Here is a 21112-nt window from a genome sequence, read left to right as displayed (position 1 = left end):
AAATAGAGGGAAGTGTGGGGGTGGAGAATCCGGCTGCCGACTTGGCAGTGGTGTCGGCAAAGTTATTGCCAGCTGCCACCAAGTTAGATGGAGTCTGATGACCTTTACGGTGTATGATGGCCGCTCTGGAAGGCACTGATAAAGTGTCTAGCAGTTTGAGTATCTGTTTTTTGTTGACTATAGGGGTACCACTGGTGGTTAGGAACCCTCTCTCTTTCCAGATGACACAGTGGCTGTGTGCAATCAAGAAGGCATACTTGGAGTCTGTGTATATGTTTACCGTTTTTCCTTTTGATAAGAGGAGTGCCTTGGTTAGTGCAGTGAGTTCTGCCTGCTGTGATGTGGTCCCTTGTGGTAGGGGTTCTGCCTCTAAACCTGTGGAGGAGGTAACTACTGCATATCCTGCCTGCCTGTTTCCTTGAGGGTTGATAAAGGAGCTGCCATCCACAAATAGGGTTAGTTGTGCATTCTGAAGGGGCCGGTCATGCACGTGTAGGTGGCTGGGGGCTTGAACCTCCAGGACTTCAGGACAAGACTATTTAGTATGAGGTGGTTTAAGAGGGTCTGGCAGTAAAGTGGCTGGATTTAGAGAGGAGCAAACTTCTAGAGTAACACTGGGGTCTTTGAGCTTGACAAGAACTGGTGGGTGGTGGGCCACTATGACCGGGATGGAAGTGTCCCACACTTGCGGGTGTACAAAAATAGGGAAGATGGGGGGAGGAGGAACGTGTGCGCATGCACAAAGCATGAACAACAGGTTGTGAGGGGACTGGAGGGGAGTAGATGAGTTGGTGGGAATGGATATGGAGGCCTTGAAGGTGCTCAAGATGTCTCAGCCTAATAAGGGGGTAGGGCATGAAGGTATAATGAGGAATGAGTGCACAAAGTAGTTGTTGGCCAGGCAGCAATTAAGGAGAGGAGTTTTTCATGGAGTGGACGGCCTTCCGTTTACTCCTACTACAGAGATATTGGATGGAAGGCTAGGTCCAGAGAAGGATGGCAAAACAGGATAGGTAGCCCCACTGTCGATCAAATGTTAATTGTCTTACCTGCCACCAGGAGAGTTACCCACAGCTTGGTGAGGGTGTTGGGGGTCCCCAAGTCTTGGCACCTTCGGTTATCATCGTCCAGATGTAGGAGCTGGAAGGAGCCCCCAGGATCCTGGGAAAGGGGGTCACATCGAGACGTGGCACCTGTTCTCAGGTTGGGGCAATCAGACTTCCAGTGTCCTTCCTGTTGGCAAGCAGGGAAGGGGGTTGCTGGTGGACGAGGGTTAGGACATTCGCTGGCCCAATGTCCTGATGCCTTGCACTTATAGCAAGGCTGCGTTGGGGCTCGGGGGCCTTGTGGACACCTGTTGGCATAGTGTCCTGCCTCACCGCATTTATAGCAGGCTCCCTTTTTAGCCTTGGAGTCTGCGGGGTATGTGCTCTCTGGTTTGGGGTTACGACTGGGCTGTAAAGCCACCGCTAGGAGCTGTACCTTCTGGTTGAGGCGAGCCTGCCACTGTGCCTCAGCTGTTTCCTCTGTGGAGTTATAGACTTTAAAGGCTAGTTTAACTGGGTCCCATATGGGTGTCTCGGGACCATTTTCCACCTTTTGGAGTTTTTTGCGAATATCCGGAGCTGACTGGGAAGTGAAATGAGATGCCAAAATGGTGCCCCCTGTGGGGGAGGCCGGATCTAGCTGGGTATATTGGGTTAGAGTCTCAGTTAGCCTATTTAGGAATGTGGCTGGATTTTCTTCCGGATTTTGAGAAATTTCTTTTAATTTGTTAAAATTTATGGCTTTGTTTGAAGCCATTTGCATACCAGCCAACAGGCACTGGACCATGATGTCTCTCCTACGGCACCCAGGCTGGCCTACCTGGTAGTCCCAGTCTGGGTCTGCCGAGGGGACTGCTTGCTCCCCTAGTGGAATGGTGGCATCAGTTAAATGTAGTTGGTTGGCATGCTGTCTGGCGGCCACTAGGATGTGCTCTTGCTCCTCAGGGTTTAGGGTAGAGGTTAGGATAACCTGGAGGTCATGCCAAGTTAAGTCATAGGCCTGACAAAGGTATCTAAATTCCTTTACATATACAGTGGGATTAGCTGAGAAATCACTTAAACGCTTCTCTATGTTGAAAAGGTCAGCCAGTGAAAAAGGGACATGTACTCTGACTATCCCCTCCCCTCCAGCTACCTCCCACAAAGGCGCTAACACTGTAGGAGGGTGTGGGGCAGGAGTGGGGCTGTCAGCAGGGCACTTAGAGCGGGTGTGGGCAGAGATAGGGGACCCTAGGTGGCCGGCTGAGGATGTGGAAGGGGGCACAGGTGCGAGCGGGCTATACCAGTCGATGAGGAGCAAGGAAGTGGAGTCTGGGCAGGAAGGGAGGGGGTGGAGAGAGCAGGGAGAGGAGGAGGAGTATAGATAGGGCCGGTCGGGATGAGAGCGTAAGGCCTCATCCCGAGGCAATTAATTTCAGACCACTTGCCTAGCCGCTGGCAGAAATTGCTGAGGTCTATCAAAACATTGCGATCTAGGGTGCCCTCTGGTGGCCACTGAGACTGATTGTCTAGTTTGTTTTGGGGCCACGCCACAGTGGAGAGGAAAATTAACTGCTTTCTTTTGAGGTCTTGTTTGAGTTGTAGAGTTTTTAGAGTGGCTAGGAGGCACCCTACAGGGGTGCTCTTTGGAAATTTGGACTGGGGGTTTCCCATTTGTTTCCTCTTTACTTGCACAATGGACACAATGGAAGTGGATGTGGATCTCTGCCTGGCTTCAAAGCGTCCTTTGGAACCAGCAGAGACAGACTGGAGGCTCTTGGAGCCTAGGTGGAGATTACCTTCAGGTGGACGTCGCCGTCCTGAACGGGTCTCCTGAGCCACTTGGTGGCTCAAAAGTGGGCCTCGGACCTGCGCAGGATTTTTGGCCGAGGGAGGTAAAGAGGAGACAAGGGCACTTACCCCAGAGAGACTGTGAGAGTGAGGGAAGCGGGTCTCAGGTCCTGGTCTGTCCGCCGCGTGGAAGCAGGAGGAGGTTCCTCAATCCTTAGAGGCCTGAGGAGGGGTCTCCTCCCGGGTTTCGGCACCAACTGATTTGCTTTCCAGGAAGCTGATTTGCTTTCCCGGAAACCAGGGCGAGTATTAAATGACCAGCGATAGGCAAGGCTAGGAGCAAAACTGCACATTTATTTTTGGTCCCCCAGCTTCAGGAAAGAAGGTGTGGGGGAGGGGTGAGGTCCATCGGTCTCCGGCACCGGAGGCCGGGGGAGTCACCAGGTGGAGCTCTCGGGCCAGGTTCCTAGGTCTGCATATGAGCAGGGGCCAAGGAAGTTCACACCGGTGCCGGCCGGGAGTGGCTTTTATGTCCTGGGCCTGGGAGTGGGAGGGCAGTGGGCGGGTCATAGGCGGTCGGGGGCCGGGCGGTAGGCGTGGCTAGGCAGGTTCCGGTTTTTCTCCCTTGGAGGTCGGGTTGCACCTGCGCAGTTGACCTGTGTCTTTCCCGGGCGTGGGAAAGCTGACGGTGAAGAACCCAGAACTGCGCCATCTTGCCTCCGTTCGTCCAAACAGTTTTAGCTTTCTTTTCTTTCCTAAAAATTTAGATGGAGTCTTGCTCTGTCACTAGGCTGTAGTGTAGTGGCACTATCTAAACTCACTTCAGTCTCCACTTCCCAGGCTCAAGTGATCCTCAGCCTCCTGATTGTTTTAGTTGTTTTTCTTCTACTCATTTTAGGGTTTTTCAGTTTTCATAGGCCGGACACAGTGGCTCATGACTGTAATCCCAGCAGTTTGGAAGGCTGAGGCTGGCAGGTCCCCGGAGGTCTGGAGTTTGAGACCAGCCTGACTAACATGGTAAAATACAGTCTCTGCTAAAAATACAAAAATTAGTCGGATGTGGTGGAAGGTGCCTGTAATCTCAGGTATGTGAGAGGCTGAGGCACGAGAATTGTTTGAACCTAGTATGCAGAGAGGTTTCAGTGAGTTGAAATCATGTCACTGCACTCTAGTCTTGGTGACAGAGAGACTCCATCTCAAAAAAAAAATTCATGGTAAAACTTTCAGTTTTGTATATATATCACATTTATAGAATACATACATACACAAAGAAACACACATGGTGAATCTAGTACATAATCATAAGTACTTCTTGTGTGCCACCACTGTTCTTTCTTTTTCCTTTTTTTGAGATGGAATCTCGCTCTGTCACCCAGGCTGGAGTGCAGTGGCCCGATTTCGGGTCATTGCAGCCTTCTGGGTTCAAACGATTCTTCTGCCCCGGTCTCTGAAGTAGCTGGGATTACAGGCACCTCCCTTCATGCGTGGCTAATTTTTGTGTATTTAATAGAGACGGGGTTTTACCATGTTGGCCAGGCTGGTCTTGAATTCCTGACCTCAGGTGATCCGCCTGCCTTGGTCTCCGAAAGTGCTGGAATTACAGGCATGGGCCACCGCGCCCGGCCACTAGTACTGTTTTTGAGGTTTCTAAATATAGCCCATTTAATCTATTTATCAGTCCTTGAGGTAAAATATTTTATACTTTTTTTTTTTTAATTTGAGAGAGGGTTTTCTCAGTTACCAGGCTGGAGTGCACTGATGCATGATTATGGCTTACCCTTGGACTTCTGGGCTCAAGTGATCTTCTTAACTTCAGCCTCCCAGGTAGTTGGAGCTACAGGTGCAAACCACCATGTACACCCAGCTAGTTTTTTATTTTTTATGGAAATGGGGACTCACTGTGTTGCCCAGGCAGGCTTTGAACTCCTAGGTTCCAGTGATCCTCCCATCTCTGCATTCCAAAGTGCTAGGATTACAAGTGTGAGTGAGCCACCTTCCCCAGCTCTGTACCATATTTCTGATAAGAAAGTCTATAGGCCATGACATTTTATATATTATATGATTAAGTGCTGGAGTAGGTTTTGAATTTAGCCATCTAAGTCCACTGTCCATATATACACAAAATGTGTGTGTGTGTGTGTGTGTGTGAATTTATGGGGTACAACTACATACGCAGATTGCATGGTGTATACATGCATACATTTGTTACATACATAGAGATGGTAGAGTAGCCATCTCCTAAGTAACATACACTATACCCATTAAGTTATCTCTCATTATCTAAGTCCCTTCCACAAGACCCCCTCCCAACTCACAAGACCCTTCTGAGTCTCTAGTGTCAAGTGCATGTGTAGACATTAGTTAGATCCCACTTATGAGATAATACAGCATTTGTTTTTCTGTACCTGTTGTATTTCACTTAAGATAATAGCCTTCAGTTCCACCCATGTTGCTGCAAAAGACATGATTTCTTTTTCTTTTTATAGGTGAGTAGTATTCTGTTGTGTATATATACCACTATATATATATGTTTTTTTGAGACAGAGTCCCACTGTGTTGCACAGTCTGGAGTCCTGTGGCATGATCATAGCTCACTGCAGCCTTGAATTCCTGGGTTCAAGTGATCCTACCACCTCAGCCTCATGTGTAGCTTAGAGTACAAGTGCACACCACCATGTCCAGATAATTTTTATATATTTTTGTAGAGATGGGGTTTCACTATGTTGCTCAGGCTGGTCTTGAATTCCTGAACTTAAGTGATTCTCCCACCTCAGCCTCCTTTGTAGCAGGGAGTGTAGGACACTCATCATGACTGGCTAATTTTTTTTTTTTTTCTTTTTTGAGACAGGGTCTCACTTTTACCCAGGCTGGAGTACAGTATCACAATCTCAGCTCATTGCAACCTCTACCTCTTAGGTTCAAACAATTCTCATGCCTCAGCCTCTGAAATAGCTGGGACTACAGGTGCACCTCACCATGCTCAGCTAATTTTTGTATTTTTGGTAGAGACCAGTTTTCGCCATGTTGGCAAGGCTGGTCTTGAACTCTTGGCCTCAAATGACTAGGCCGTGCCAGCCTCCCAAAGTGCTGGAATTACAGGTATGAGCCACTGTGTCTGGGCCTAATTTTTGTATTTTTTTTTTTGTAGAGATGGGGTCTCACTATGTTGCTCAGGCTGGTCTTGAACTCCTGAGCTGAAGCGATCTTTCCACCTTGGCTTCCCAAATTGTTGGGCTTACTGATGTGAGCCAGCATGCCTGGCTAATTTTTCTTTCCTTTTTTTTTTTTTTTTTTTTTGAGACAGGGCCTTACTCCTGTTACCTAGGGTTTAGTGCCAGGTATATTTATTTTTGTTTGTTTGTTTTGTTTTTTGAGACAGGGTCGCACTCCTGTCATCCAGGGTGGAGTGCAGTGCCTGATCATGGCTCACTGCAGCCTTGATTTTCCGGGTTCACATGATCCTTCCACCTCAGCCTCCCCAGTAGCTGGGGCTACAGGTGTGCACCACCATTCCTGGGTAAATTTTCCCTTTTTTGTTTTTAATTTATTTTTTGGTAGAGACAGGGTTTCAGTATGTTACCCAAGTTGGTCTTGAACTCTTGGGCCCAGGTGATCCTCCTGTCTCAGCGTGCAAAACTCTTGAGATTACAGACCTGAGTCATGACTACCAGCTGTGCCACATTTTCTTTCTCCATTCATTCATTGATAGACACATAGGTTGTTTCTATATCTTCGCTATGGTGAATAACTCTGTGATAAACATAGTTCTTTGGGAAATCTTTTTACTGATTTCCATTCGGGCTGTACTAACATACTATACCTACAATATATAGTACTGCTTTTTATAGAGATCTTGGAAAATTTTGGATAACTATACCAAGATGTCAAGAGGTTGTGTAACTTTTGTCGCCATTATGAATAACAGTTTCAAAAAGATGTACTTAGCAGTTGTTGCAATTTATAATGTAAATCTTACTGACTTTCAGCAATGTTGCTGAAAATCATATGATCATATTCATAGATTTTGAGATGTATAAATCTTCATAGCACTTCTAAAATCAGAATGTATTTTACCATGAATAGAGTCCTATTATCATTTTCCAATTTATAAGTTGTTCATTTTGTCATCACTCCAAATGAATTGCATCCATTTTTGGCACTGATCACATTGCTGATATATGCCAAACAGTGTAACTGTAAATAAGATAAATATCCTTTGGATATATTGAAGCAAATTTTTATTTAGTTGTTTATTTATTTAGAGGAGTCTCGCTCTGTCGCCCAGGCTGGAGTACAGTGGTGTGATCTCAGCTCACTGCAACGTCCGCCTCCTGGATTCAAGCAGTTCTTCTGCGTCAGCTTCCTGAGTGGCTAGGATTGCAGGCGTGCGCCACACCTGGCTAATTATATGTATTTTATATATTTTTAGTAGAGACAGGGTTTCACCAGGCTGGTTTCGAACACCAGACCTCGTGATCTGCCTGTCTACGCCTCCCAAAGTGCTGGAATTACAGGCATGAGCCACTGTGCCTGGCCAAAGGAAACAGCCAGAAGCAGGTTTGATTGGTCCTTGGTTCAGTCAGAGGTTAATTGTCATATGTTGAGTATAAATATGTTGTAATATATTTATTACATATTTTCTAATTTTGGAGAGCAGCTTCTTACCATATATTGCTGTGGTTCAGTTCAGGGGAAAAGATAAAGCAGACTTTTGTCAAATAGTAAAATGCAGGCATCAAAACTTGCAAAGTAGATGTCTTTGACTTGAAAGATTTTTCCAGAGATGATAATTTAGGACGCTTCATCATCAGCACTATTGTTATCAGGATGACTCTATTAGTTAGAAAGATAAGGACTTTGAAGAGAAGTGAATAGACAAGTAAGTGAGAGTAGCACTGAATTCAAAAAAACTTAATGAATACCCTGAGCCAATTTCCTTTGGATGTTACTTTTCTTTCTGTGTATGCATAAGAGTGGTGTATGATTTTTAAAAACTGTGTGAATAAATCTGAACAAACTCCAGTATATCAATTTACTTGGCAATATTTTTCCTTAGTGGTATATAAAGGTTCATCCTACAATTGTGAGCATGTAGACATAGTAAGAATCAGCAGTAATAATGATTTTTTTTGCATTTTTTGTATAATTATGTTGTCTGTGAATAGTGATGTTAGATTTCTTTTCCAGTGGTCTAGATTCTTTAAAAGAAGTGCTTCCAGTGTTTTATCCTTAAATACTGATGTTGGAATGTTTTCTTGGGAAGATATTCTTTAAGCTTCCTTCCATTCACAATTTGAGAGTTGTTTTTTTTTAAAATAAAAAGGAGAAGTTGAATTTTTAAGATATTTGGTTACATCTGTTGATTTTCCCATTTAATTTTTTAATGTGCTAATTGCATTAACAGCGTTTCTAACTTTAAACATTCTTTGAATCACCTGGATATTTAATATTTACACAGCCTTATTGTAGTCCTATCTTCGTATCTGCCCAGTCTCATAGATGCTAATAGAATAGAAACAAAATTACACTCCTGTAATTTTTTTTTTTTTCAGAGTTTGATAAGGTTGTGTTAAACTCAGGTAAACTCTAGATTCTTTAAAAGAAGTTCTTCAAAAGAAGTTTCTCTTTTTCTGGACATAGGTTGCCTATTAAAAAGGGATTCGTTGTTTCTTTGAAGTTAGATAGACTTTCTTTGTATATTTACTTGTACTTGGAGTCTTTTTATGAATTTTTTTGTTTTGTTTTGTTTTTGTTTTTGTGAGACGGAGTCTCACTCTTGCCCAGGCTGCAGTCTGTGTTGCAATCTTGGCTCGCTGCAGCCTCCACCTCCCAGGTTCAAGTGATTCTCCTGCCTCAGCCTCCTGAGTAGCCAGGATTACAGGCATGCGCCACAATGCCTAGCTAATTTTGTACTTTTAGTAGACACGGGGTTTCTCTATGTTGGTCACGTTGGTCTCGACCTCCCAACCTCAGATGATCTGTCCGCCTTGGCCTCCTGAAATGCTGGATTACAGGTGTGAGCCACTGTGCCTGGCCATTAATATTTTTTTGGCATTGGATTTATTGAAAGTTTCTTTCATGGTGATAAGTCTTTGGCTTTTCTTGAGTATGGTTTTGTTGCTTACACAGAATTTTTAATGCCCTATAAATATGTTTATAAATAGGATATAAATATTTATAGTTTTATCTTATGACTTACAAAACGTGTATAATTCTGTCAGTTTGCTTCTTTTTTTCTGATAACCTTTTTACATTTTGCCATTTTTCCTTGCCAGATAGGAATTTGATTATATTTTTTAATGAATATTTTTGTTGATGCTTTCTGTCCGTATCTTTCATTCCCTTTTGCTTGAGTTTATTATGCCTTTTTTTTTTCCAGTTTTCTGTGTGTGCATATGTAGGAGGCTTAGCACATTTATATTTAATTTCACTTTTTACAGTATATGCAATTAAAGTTGCTCCCCTGTCCTCCCCTCTTTTGACTCAGCATTTCACTCTATTGCCCAGGCTGGAGGGAGTAGTACGATGTCGGCTTACGGCAACCTGTGCCTCCCAGGTCCAAGGAGTTCTCGTACCTGAGCCTCCCAAGTCGCTGCATGCCGTCACACCTGGCTAATCTTTTGTGTGTGTGTTTTTAGTAGATAACAAGATTTAACCATATTGGCGAGGACCATGTTGGGTAGGCTGGTCTCAAACACGTTACCTCAAGTGATCCTCCCACGTTAGCTTCCCAAAGTGCTGGGATTAGAGGCGTGAGCCACAGGACCTGGCCTCTATAGACGTTTTTCTCATTATCCCTGAATTATTTAAGTTTTTCCCTGTGTTTTCAAATGTATGTATTTATTTATTGGGCTGTATTGTAAGGTGCCTGTGTTTAGGACTATTACATATTATGTCACTATTTTCTTTTTAACATTAAGACATGATGTATTTCAATGCTGATGATGATTCTGGTCTGAAATTTTGTTTTATTTCTGGCTTTTTTTGTTTTTTGTTAATGTGCCTTTTTAAAACAATCTATTTCTCCCTCATAAAAATCATATAATTTTTTAAAAACTAAAGAGTTTGCAGTGGTTTTAATTTTAATCTCCTATTAACAAGGGTATGCAAGGAGGAATTTTTTTTTTTTAACAGATGGGATCTCACTATGTTGCCCAGGCTGGTCTTGGACTCCTGGGCTAAAGCAGTCCAACCACCTTGGCCTCCCAAAATGCTGGTATTATAGACATGAACCACAAGGATTATTTTAAACATAACCCATTGAGTGAATTTAATCTCCTATTTAGGACATCTTTTTTTTTTTTTTTTTGAGGAGTCTCGCTCTGTTGCCCAGGCTGCAGTGCAGTGGCCGGATCTCAGCTCACTGCAAGCTCCGCCTCCCGGGTTTACGCCATTCTCCTGCCTCAGCCTCCCTAGTAGCTGGGACTACAGGCGCCTCCCACCTCACCCGGCTAGTTTTTTGTATTGTTTTAGTAGAGGTGGGGTTTCACCGTGTTAGCCAGGATGGTCTCGATCTCCTGACCTCGTGCTCCGCCCGTCTCGGCCTCCCAAAATGCTGGAATTACAAGCGTGAGCCACCGCGCCCGGCTTTAGGACATCTTTTTAAATCTCTTTCTATTGTATTTTATGTTGTCTGTTTGCCAGTATTTCATGTGAGTTCCCATCTCCTTTCTGGCTTTTTATTGTATTGAATGATTTCATCTCACCATCTTTTTAAACAACAGCTTATAAATAAATTGTTTCTGCTTATGTCTTTTCGGTTAGTTTGTTTTAATGTTAAACCCAATTACTTGATTTCAGGCAGTAGAAAGATAATCAGTGTGTTTATTTTGTATTTAAACTTCTATTTGAAGATAGGGTTTGGTGGCCAGGAAGAAAAGGAAGTTTACAATTTGCTTTATCATAAAAAGATTGGTTGAGTGGAGTGGCAGATAAGAAAAAAAAAAAGATGAAGTTTTAAGATAAATAGGGTATATTAAATTAAAAATATTTGGCTGGGCACGGTGGCTCATGCCTGTAATGCTAACACTTTGGGAGGCTGAGATAGGTGGATCACCTGAAACCTGAGTTCGAAACCAGCATGGCCAAACATGGTGAAACGCCGTCTCTACTGACAAAAAAAATAAGCAAAAAAACAAAAAAATTAGCTGGTCTTGGTGGCAGGCTTATGTAATCCCAGCTACTCGGGAGGCTGAGGCAAGAGAATTGTTTGGAACCTGGGAAGCCAAGATTGTGCAGCAACAGTGCACTCCAGCCTGGGCAAAAAGAGTGAAACTCTGTCTCAAAAAAAAAAAAAAAAAAAAAAAAAAAAATTGAGGAAAGCTAAATAGAAGTTAAAATCGTTACAATGATATCAAAGAAATGTGTATAACACACTATATTTATGTTTTCTGAGTATGTAGATACAGAAGAAAGTTGGACTATGGAAAATCAGGATAAAAGTTCTATAATGTGCAAAATATCTTGAGATTTTATTTTTATAGATGAAATAAAAAGTATGATTTTGTTTCATCTTTCAAAAATCAGATTTAATTGTAATCCTGTGTACTAATTATTTGAATGAACACAATGAATTAAATAGTGGATTCAGTTTTGGATGACAGAATTGTGTGGCAGTACAGTAATGGTATTTACTGTGTGATAATAAAGATAATATGTTCAAGGACTTTGTCAGTTTTCTAAGAGCTGTTGCAAATCTTGATATTCACATAATTCTCCTTTGGAAAAAAATAACTTCCATGCTTACAGTGGTGTTTTTCTTTCTACAGTTATAATTTCTTTCTACAGTTACGAAGAGAGATCTATATATAAGCCAATGGCTATGACTGTGATTGAACATTTTTTTTTCACTTTCACCAATTTTTTTATACATGTAATTGTAGGATTTACATTTGTCATCTTACAACATAATTGCTTTGTATTTACTTTGTATTGTCATCATGTTACTGTCATTCAGGCTGATTAACAAAGACAATGTGTGTTCAGTAGGAAGCAGTTACAGTTTATAGAGGGAGGAGTGTTTGCATTTTTTAGTTGAGTAATCTCCAGTTTTTCTTATTCACCTACTTTGTTAAACTATTACTTATTTTTAAACATACAATGTACACATTTAAAGGATGAAATTTAAAAATATATAAAAACAAAAGTTTTGATTTTTGTCTTTTTACATCCGTTTCCTAAATGTGTGCAAATACTACTTTAGAGAATACTGACATGCTAAATATGTTCATTCTTAGAACTTTTGTTTTCCTCTCCAACCATAAAACTCTTGAGACTTAAGATAAGGAACATTCAGACAGCTTAAAGTAGACTAAATGAAGATATTACGAAACAACTGAAACTAGAGAATAGGGAATTAAAAGATTCAAAAATAAGTAGTTGAAATTTATATAAGGAATAAAATGGAATGAAGTCCCAGATTATGATACAGAGTAATGAGACAAACAATAGACTTGGTGGTTTGACACCTTAGATGAAAGATCTTCTTTTGCTACAATGTATCCTTGAGCAGGCTTCTTAGCATTTTAAGCTTCAGTTTCCTTAATTGGAAAATAGGCTTGGTCATATCTACTATTTACGGTGAGTTAAATAAATGTCTACTATTTACGGAAAATAGGCTTGGTCATATCTACTATTTACAGTTTATACAAACGGCTTAACAGATTTTTGCAGCTAAGAAATTATGATATCTTTTAAAAATGGATGAAGTGAGAATAAATTAAAACAAACATGGATACAAGTTAAAAAGACTAACATTCAACTTTTATTTCTGACTTTATTAAAGAAGGCTGTAGCAGGCTAACATCCAATGCTTTGAAGTAAATGTAATGCAACAATCTAAGATCTTTCTCGTAAATTCTTATATTAAATCTAAGAGGACCTAAATTATAGAGTAGATATGGAGTAGAAGAGTTAATATTTTAAATGTACTATTTCTTTTCAAATTGAGCAGTATAGACTGATGCAGTTCCAAACAAAATCTGATGGGGTTGCTTAAAAAATTTAAACATATGACAGATAAAAGTATAACAGTAGATCACGTAACGATATAAATACATATAACATTACATCAGTGAGATAAAACTTGATAGAAAGATGTATGAAATGCACAAGCAGAAAAAAACACATTGGATATAATTTTTTTTTTTTTTTTTTTTCAGTAAGGGGGTCAGAAGTTATTACTTTTTTTTTTTTTTTTTGAAACAGGGTCTTAGTCATAGGCTGTAGTGCAGCAACCGAGTCATAGCTTTCTGAAAGCTCAAACTGCTAGGCTCAAGCAATCCTCTTTCCCCATCCTCATTGGTGGCTGGGACTACAGGGGCATGCTACCACAACCAGCTAATTTTTTTTTAAGTAGAGAAAGAGTTTCACTGTGTTGCCCGAGTTGGTCTTGAACTTCTGGCCTCGAAATCCTGGCCTCAAGCAATCCTCTTGCTTTTGCTATTTCAAGTGTGAGCCACAATACACAGCCACATTTTTTTTTTTTTTCCTTTTTTTGAGACAATCTAGTTCTGTTGCCCAGGCTAGAGTACAGTGACAAGATTATGGCTCACTTCAGCCTCAACCTCCTGGGCTCAAGCAGTTCTCAACCCCCCAGGTAACTGACCACAGGTGCCCACTATCATGATTGGCTAATTTTTATAGCTTTCGTAAAGATATAAAAGATTTAAAAGATACAAAGATTTCACCATATTGTCCAGGCTGGTTTTAAATTCCTGGATTCAAGCATCCACCTGCCTCAGCCTCCCAGAATGCTCGGATTACTGGGGTGAGCCATGGCACCCAAGCTGGCCAAAAAATTTAAGTGTGTGGTGCTTATTAGTTTTTGGGAAATAGTCACTCTCTCAGCATTATTTGTGAAAGCTAATAAATTTTTAAGAGCCGTTGTCAAGATTATTTTAGCAATATTGCTAGCTGTGATGGCTCACACTTACAATTCCAGCACTTTGGAGGCAGAAGCAGGCAGTTACCTTGAGCCCAGGAGTGGAAGACCAGCCTGGTCAATCTACTGAGACCCCCATGTCTACAAAAAAAAAAAAGAAAAAAAAAATTAGCCAGGCATGTTGGTAAGTGCCTGTAGTCTCAGCTTCTCTGGAGGCTGAGATGGGAGGATCGGTTTAGCATGGGAGGTCGAGGCAGCAGTGAGTCATGATCACACCACTGCACTCCATCCTGGGCGACAGAGCAAAACAAAAACAAAAACAAAACAAAAAAACCCCATATGTTTGTGTGTGCGTATATATATATACACACACACACACATACACTTAATACATACACACACATACATATATGTTTCTAGAATGCTTTTCTACTTTACACTGGTTTATTTCTCCTTTTTTGGTTTACTAGCTGTTAGTTGTTTTCTCATCTTCATACCATTGTAGCTAGGACTGAAGGCATGCACCACCACATCTGGCTAATTTTGGAGTTTTTTATAGAGATAGTGTCTTGCTCTGTCACCCAGGCTGGAGTGCAGTGTTGTGATCATAGCTCACTATAGCCATGACCTCTTAGGCTCAAATGATCCTCCCCTGCCTTAGCCTCCCAAGTAGCTGGGACCACAGGTGCACCACCACATCCAGCTAATTTTTAAAGTTTTTTGTAGAAAAGGGATCCAACTATTTTCCCAGACTTGTCTAGAACTCCTGGGCTCCAGTGATCCCCTTCCCATGGTCTCTCAAAATACTGGGATTACAGGCTTAAGCCACCACACCTGGCCTAAATTATTTTTTAGAGTGGATCCTCTGGATCATTCTGTTTATTTGTCTTCCAGTTCAGCTGATCTCTAAGCTTGGTTCTTACTGCAAAGGCATGAGAAATTACTGTTAAGTCATAGGAACTTATCTTTCGCCTTTACTTATCAAAATTGTGGTACTATTATTACCATTAAGAGCACGGTTTTGTTCTGGTTGTAGGAAGAAACTGGCAGTTCTAACCCAAGAAAGCTTACTAAAGTAAAGGTGTGGTCATCTTTACAGTGAAGTGCAAAAAAAAGCCTCTTTTGTCTCTGATAAAATAGAACAATAATCAGTCAAATGTGTTGCTGAAGAATGATTGCTCACTATAGTAAAGATTGGATTGGTGGGCAGCCATTATCATGGGCTCAGGTATATAGTAGGAAGATGTATATGACATAAAATTACACATAACCCCCTTTCATTTAAGATTTTGAGTGAGTAGCTGTTGTGCTGAATAAAGTCCTAGAACGTAGCAGTTAGTGGTTGGTTTCTCACTTGTTTGAGCTCTTTTCTCTTCTTTATTGCCTGTTTCAGAATGATAAAACCAGAATTTAGCTATCTGTGGCACAGATGTCTGGTTATATACATGAGACGCTAGCACCACATCCCTAAGGGGTCACTGATATCGACATTTCTCTGCATTTATAAATATTTGTAAATATTAGCAGTTATTGACCCTGCTAATGACAGTTGAACTGAATGATAGCTCCACTTTTTCAAGACCTCACCTCCTAGAAAATTCTAGGATGTTGAGTGCCAGGGTAAACACATAAAGATTGTTTCTTTTGATATGCTGTCCAGCTAGGTTGCAAAGTTGAGTAATAACAGTAAATAAGTCATGTGGTAGCTTGGGTTAATAATGTGGAGCTCACTGAATATTGGAGAACTGCTTGTTAGTAAGGGAGTGATCAAAGCAGTACTTCAAGAAGATTCATCTGGTGTGTAAGAAATGTTCTGTATCTTAATATAAATAATGCAAATACCAGTTAACACTTATGTAATTAATATAAAGCAAATTCCAGTTAACACTTGTTTGTCATGCTAAATACTTAAGCATTGTGAATTTTATGTAAGATGATAATTGAACTTTTAAAAAAATATAAAAAAGCCAAGCATGGTGGCCTGTAGTCTCAGCCACTCAGGCTGAGCGGGGAAGAATTACTTGAGCCCTGGAATACTAGGCTAGTGTGAGGAGCAAGACCGAGTATCATCTTCTTCTTCTTTTTTTTTTTTTTGGAGTCGGAGTCTCACTCTGTCACCCAGGCTGGAGTGCAGTGGCATGATCTCGGCTTACTGCAAACTCTACCTCCCGGGTTCACGCCATTCTCCCGCCTCAGCCTTCTGAGTAGCTGGGACTACAGGCACCCACCACCACACCCGGCTAATTTTTTTTGTAATTTTAGTAGAGACAGGGTTTTTACCATGTTAGCCAGGCTGGTCTTGATCTCCTGACCTTGTGATTCTCCCACCTTGGCCTCCCAGAGTGCTGGGATTACAGGCATGAGACACCATGCCTGGCCAAGACCCAGTATCTTTAAAAACCAAAAAAAACCCAGAAACACTGTCAATCTATTTGATTTGATCTACCTGCCCTTTCCTGCCTTGTTGTAGCCCATGTATCACTGGAAATCAGTTTGTTCCCTTTAATTTTACATTGATAGGTTATTGAAAAATAATTTTAGCATTTTGGAAATGTGAATATCATGACATTTTAATATGTGATATAAAAATTAATGTTTGGTATACTTTATTCCCTGGTTTAGGAGCTGTGACTAATGAGAATTAAAGGCCATGGATGAAGATGAATTTGAATTGCAGCCACAAGAGCCAAACTCATTTTTTGATGGAATAGGTATTACTATTTCTTGGGTTGTTTCACTTCCCATCTGCTGGATTTGGAATTACTTATGAAAATTGCAGAATCTGATGTTAATTCATATTTAAGTACTTAGGTCCATACTTAGGTCCTATGAGAATCTCATAGCCAACTCATAATCTTGTTAATTAAGCCATCAGTATCAAAATCTTACTGTTACCCTTCAGTTGTTCCAGTTTTTCCAGTTATGCAAAGAAATCCTGCTAGTTCTCCCTTTGAAATGTTTTCTATTTGTGTTAGTTTTCTATTTTTCCATTGATATATTTCAAAAAATTTACTAGTCTAAAACAAGACAAATTTATCTCAAGAGTTCTATAGGTCAGAAATGTGGCTCAACTGAGTTCCATGTAGAATTATACAAGGTTAAAATTAAGATGTTGGCCAGGTGTGGTGGCTCACATAATTTCATTGCTTTGGAAGGTGTAATTGTGAGGATTGCTTGAGATCAGGAGTTGAAGAACATCCTGGGTGCAACACAATGGAAACCCTGTCTCTGAAAAAAAATTTTTTTTTTTAATTAGCTGAGCATGGTAGTGCAGATCTCTAGTTCTAGATGCTCTGGAGGCTGAGGTAGGAGGATTGCTAAACCAGAAATTAAGGCTGTGGTGAGCTATAATGGCACAGCTGTACCCCAACCTGGGTAACAGAGCAAGAAAAAAAAATCAAGCTATGTACAGGGCTGGAGGCTCTTGACTTCGAAGAATATCCATACCTTTAGGTAAATTTAGTTTCTTTTTGTTGTACAATGGAGATACTGTTTGTTGTTCCCTACAGTTCATCATCCGTGGTCATTTTTTGCTTCCAGAACCTGCCCACATTTCTTCTCATACTTTGCATGGTGGTTTCCTCAAGCAACTGTCAGTGGAGTCTAACTCATGCTTTTAATCTTTCTGATCTTCCCTTCTGTTACATACATTTTCTTGAATCTAGCCAGAAAACTATTCATTTTTAGAGCTCACATGATTAGATTTGATGCACAAGGGTAATCCAGGATGATTGCCCAATTTTAAATTCATAATCTTAATTATGCTTGAAAAATTTCTTTTGGTATGTCATGTAACATATTTACAAGATTTAAATGTAAAATAACATCCACCCTCTCTCAAGTTTCCCAGTTTAAAAAAAATCTTATCTGAAGTTAATCAGCTCAGAAGTGCTAAGTATCATTTAAATCAGATGCTAATAATTCTCTGAGTATCAGTCATTAAGTGCAAGTCCTGGGACACAATTCCTCTTTGCTTCCCAATGTACAGTGGTAGGACAGTTTGGGATATTCTGGTTCAAACAAGGTGACGTGAAAGGTAAGAAACAAATTTTGTGTGAAGAAATTCTGAAATGCAACCAAACTCCCATTAGGTTTCAAGACCTGGGAATAATCCTTTTTGGCCTGTGGCTCCGCCCTTTGAGTCTTCCTTGCTATTTTCTTCAAAGACAGCAGGTATTTGCAGCTGAATAGTTTTATTTCCTGCTTCCTGCCTCTGGAATTCTGGCAGTCCAACAGTTCATTGTATTAATTCTGTGTCCCTTTCAGTTTAAGCTAGCAGTGCTTCTGAAAAAAAAAATTTTGTGTGTGTCTTGGGGATTTATTGTCATAGACAAGAGGCTCATATAATTTTTTCTCAGATTATCCTATGTATGTTTTTGACTTCTGCTAAAATGTTTGAAGTCCAATATCCTTAGATTTCTTAGAACTACTGGGTATTTGTAGGTCACACTTTTACTTGCTTGAAAAAGACTTAATTCTCTTTTGATCTTTCCCTTTCCCTCCACTTCCTTTCCTTTTTCTTTTTACCTTGCCTTGCCTTACCTTACTCCTTACCTTTTCTTTTCCTTCCCTCTTTCTTTTTCTTTTACCTTGGCCTTTCCCTTTCTTTCCTTTTTCCTTAAATTTTACTTTCCTTGTGTAATTATCATGTGCCTGAAGGAAACTTTTGTTCTTTCTGTTTTGTGGAATAGTTGAGAATCCCATACTGTTTTTTCCTCTCTGTAACATCAGCCACCCTCACTCTTTTGGGCACCAGGGACTGGTTTCGTGGAAGACAGTTTTTCCAGGGACCTGGGAATAGGGGGGTTTGGGGATAGTTACTAGATGAATCAACTGCATTACGTTTATTCTGCACTTTATTTTTATTATTATTACATGTAATATATAATGAAACAATTACACTGTTCACCAGAATTTAGAATCAGTGGGAGTCCTGAGCTTGTTTTCCTGCAACGATACCATCCCATCTGAGGGTGATGGGAGACAGTTACAGATCGTCAGGCATTAGATTCTTATAAGGAACGTGCAACCTAGATCCCTCACATGTGCAGTGTACAGTGCGGTTCGCATCCCTATCAGAATGTAATGTTGCTACTGACCTGACAGGAGGCGAGAGTTCAGGCAGTGATGCCTGTGATGGTAAGTGACTATAAATAAAGATGAGGCTTTGCTCTGACAAGGAATCTCCTTAATTTAACCTCCCCTTTCACCCCCCAGATGGACAGAAAACTTCTCATTTGTCATGTTTTGCTGTTTTTTAATCTTCCAACTATTCATTTTTCGCACTGAATTTTACTCTGAGCAGCAAGAAGAAATGAGACCACATTCCAACACTTTCCTGAAATCTTCTGAACTAAAGAATTCATTTTCACAAGTTGTGCTTTCCATATAACCCAGGGAGACAATTTTGCTAAGTGGTCTATCAAGTTGTGCTTTCCACATAACCCAGGGAGACAATTTTGCTAAGGAGTCTGTCTTTTTATGTAACAGAGCTCTTCCTTCCTTCAGTTGGAAACTGGCTTTTAAGCCCTTACAAGCAGTGTTACAAAACTCTAGATTTCTACTAGCAGTCATACATGACTTAGGTATTCTCTGAGTCCATCTAGGATTTCTCTGCCTTGATCTTTTCTCCCTGTGGATTCTCACTGGCAGAGTTTGTTACTTTTTGTGTTGTTGGTTTTGAGATAGGGTCTCACTGTGTCACCAGGGCTGAAGGGCAGTGACATGATTATGGCTCCTCACTGCAGCCTCAACCTCCTGGGCTGAAGTGATCCACCCACCTCAGCCTCCTGAGTAGCTGGAACTATAGGAACACACCACAATGCCTGGGGAATTTTTTTTTTTTTTTTTGAGACGGAGTCTTGCTCTGTCCCGCAGGCTGGAGTGCAGTGGCGTGATCTCGGCTCACTGCAAGCCCCGCCTCCCAGTTTCACGCCATTCTCCTGCCTCAGCCTTCCGAGTAGCTGGGATTACAGGCGCCCGCCACCACACCTGGCTAATTTTTTTTTGTGTTTTTAGTAGAGACGGGGACCACACCTGGCTAATTTTTTTTGTGTGTTTTTAGTAGAGACGGAGTTTCACCGTGTTAGCCAGGCTGATCTTGATTTCCTGACCTCGTGATCTGCCTGCCTCGGCCTCCCAAATTGCTGGGATTACAGGCTTGAGCCACACCGCTGCTGGCCGGGAATTTTTTTTAGTAGAAATGAGGTTTTGCTGTGCTGCTCAGGCTGATGTTGAATTCCTGAGCCTAGGCCATCCTCCCACCTCAGCCTCCCAAAGTGTTGTGATTACAGACATGAGCCACTGTGCCCAGCCTGTTATTTTTAACATTCATATTTTTACTATTGGTTTTTTAAAGGAAATTTAGTTTTTTTTCCTACTCAACAGAATGTAAGCTTTTCATTCTTTAAAAATTATTTTTTTCATTTCCCTAAGAGTTGGAATTTCTCTTCTTTCTTGTAAGAAATTTTACAATCTGCACCTATCCAGCAGCAAAGCTACTTTACATTTTTAGGTATCACCTATCTAAATGCAAAGTCACTTTATGTTTTTAGGTGTTTGTATAAGCAGTTCTCCACTTCTTGACACCAAAAAGCAGTTCACCACTTCTTGACACCAAAATCAGAAATTATTTTTGTTACTGCAGAGAAAATTACCACAAACTCAAGCAGTTCAAAACAAATTTTATTGTCTCAGTTTCTGTAGAATTCTCTCATGGCATGGCTAGTTTCATAAGGTGTTGCCAGAGTTTTATTCCTTTCTGGTGAATCCAGTTTCATTGTTCTTTTTTTATTATTATTATTATTTAAGTTCTAGGGTACATGTGCATAACGAGCAGGTTTGTTACATATATATACTTGTGCCATGTTGGTGTGCTGCACCCATCAACTCGTCAGCACCCATCAATTCTTCATTTATATCAGGTATAACTCCCAATGCAATCCCTCCCCCGTCTCCCCCCATGATAGGCCCCAATGTGTGATGTCCCCCTTCCCGAGTTCAAGTGATGTCACTGTTCAGTTCCCACCTATGAGTGAGAACATGCGGTGTTTGGTTTTCTCTTCTTGTGATAGTTTGCTAAGAATGATGGTTTCCAGCTGCATCCATGTCCCTACAAAGGAGGCAAACTCATCCTTTTTTATGGCTGCATAGTATTCCATGGTGTGTATGTGCCACATTTTCTTAATCCAGTCTGTCACAGATGGACATTTGGGTTGATTCGAAGACTTTGCTATTGTGAATAGTGCCTCAATAAACATACGTGTGCATGTGTCTTTATAGCAGCATGATTTATAATCCCTTGGGTATATACCCAGTAGTGGGATGGCTGGGTCATATGGTACATCTAGATCTAGATCCTTGAGGAATCACCATACTGTTTTCCGTAATGGTTGAACTAGTTTACAATCCCACC

The 21112-nt window shown here is 41.0% G+C and overlaps 1 protein-coding gene across 2 annotated transcripts in view; it reads left to right on the top strand.

The window, feature by feature from the left end:
* Positions 1-21112, top strand: part of ZFY (zinc finger protein Y-linked) — a 63560-nt gene that overhangs the window by 10302 nt on the left and 32146 nt on the right. For both annotated transcript variants that reach the window (XM_026451325.2, XM_026451324.2), the window contains one exon: positions 16321-16409. In XM_026451325.2, coding sequence (XP_026307110.1) covers positions 16349-16409 — 61 coding nt within the window. In that variant the 5' untranslated portion in view covers positions 16321-16348. The remainder of the gene's footprint in view (positions 1-16320; positions 16410-21112) is intronic.

This window comes from Piliocolobus tephrosceles, chromosome Y (assembly GCF_002776525.5).
Source record: "Piliocolobus tephrosceles isolate RC106 chromosome Y, ASM277652v3, whole genome shotgun sequence".
Taxonomy (NCBI): domain Eukaryota; kingdom Metazoa; phylum Chordata; class Mammalia; order Primates; family Cercopithecidae; genus Piliocolobus; species Piliocolobus tephrosceles.
This window is presented reverse-complemented; position numbering and strand designations above follow the sequence as displayed.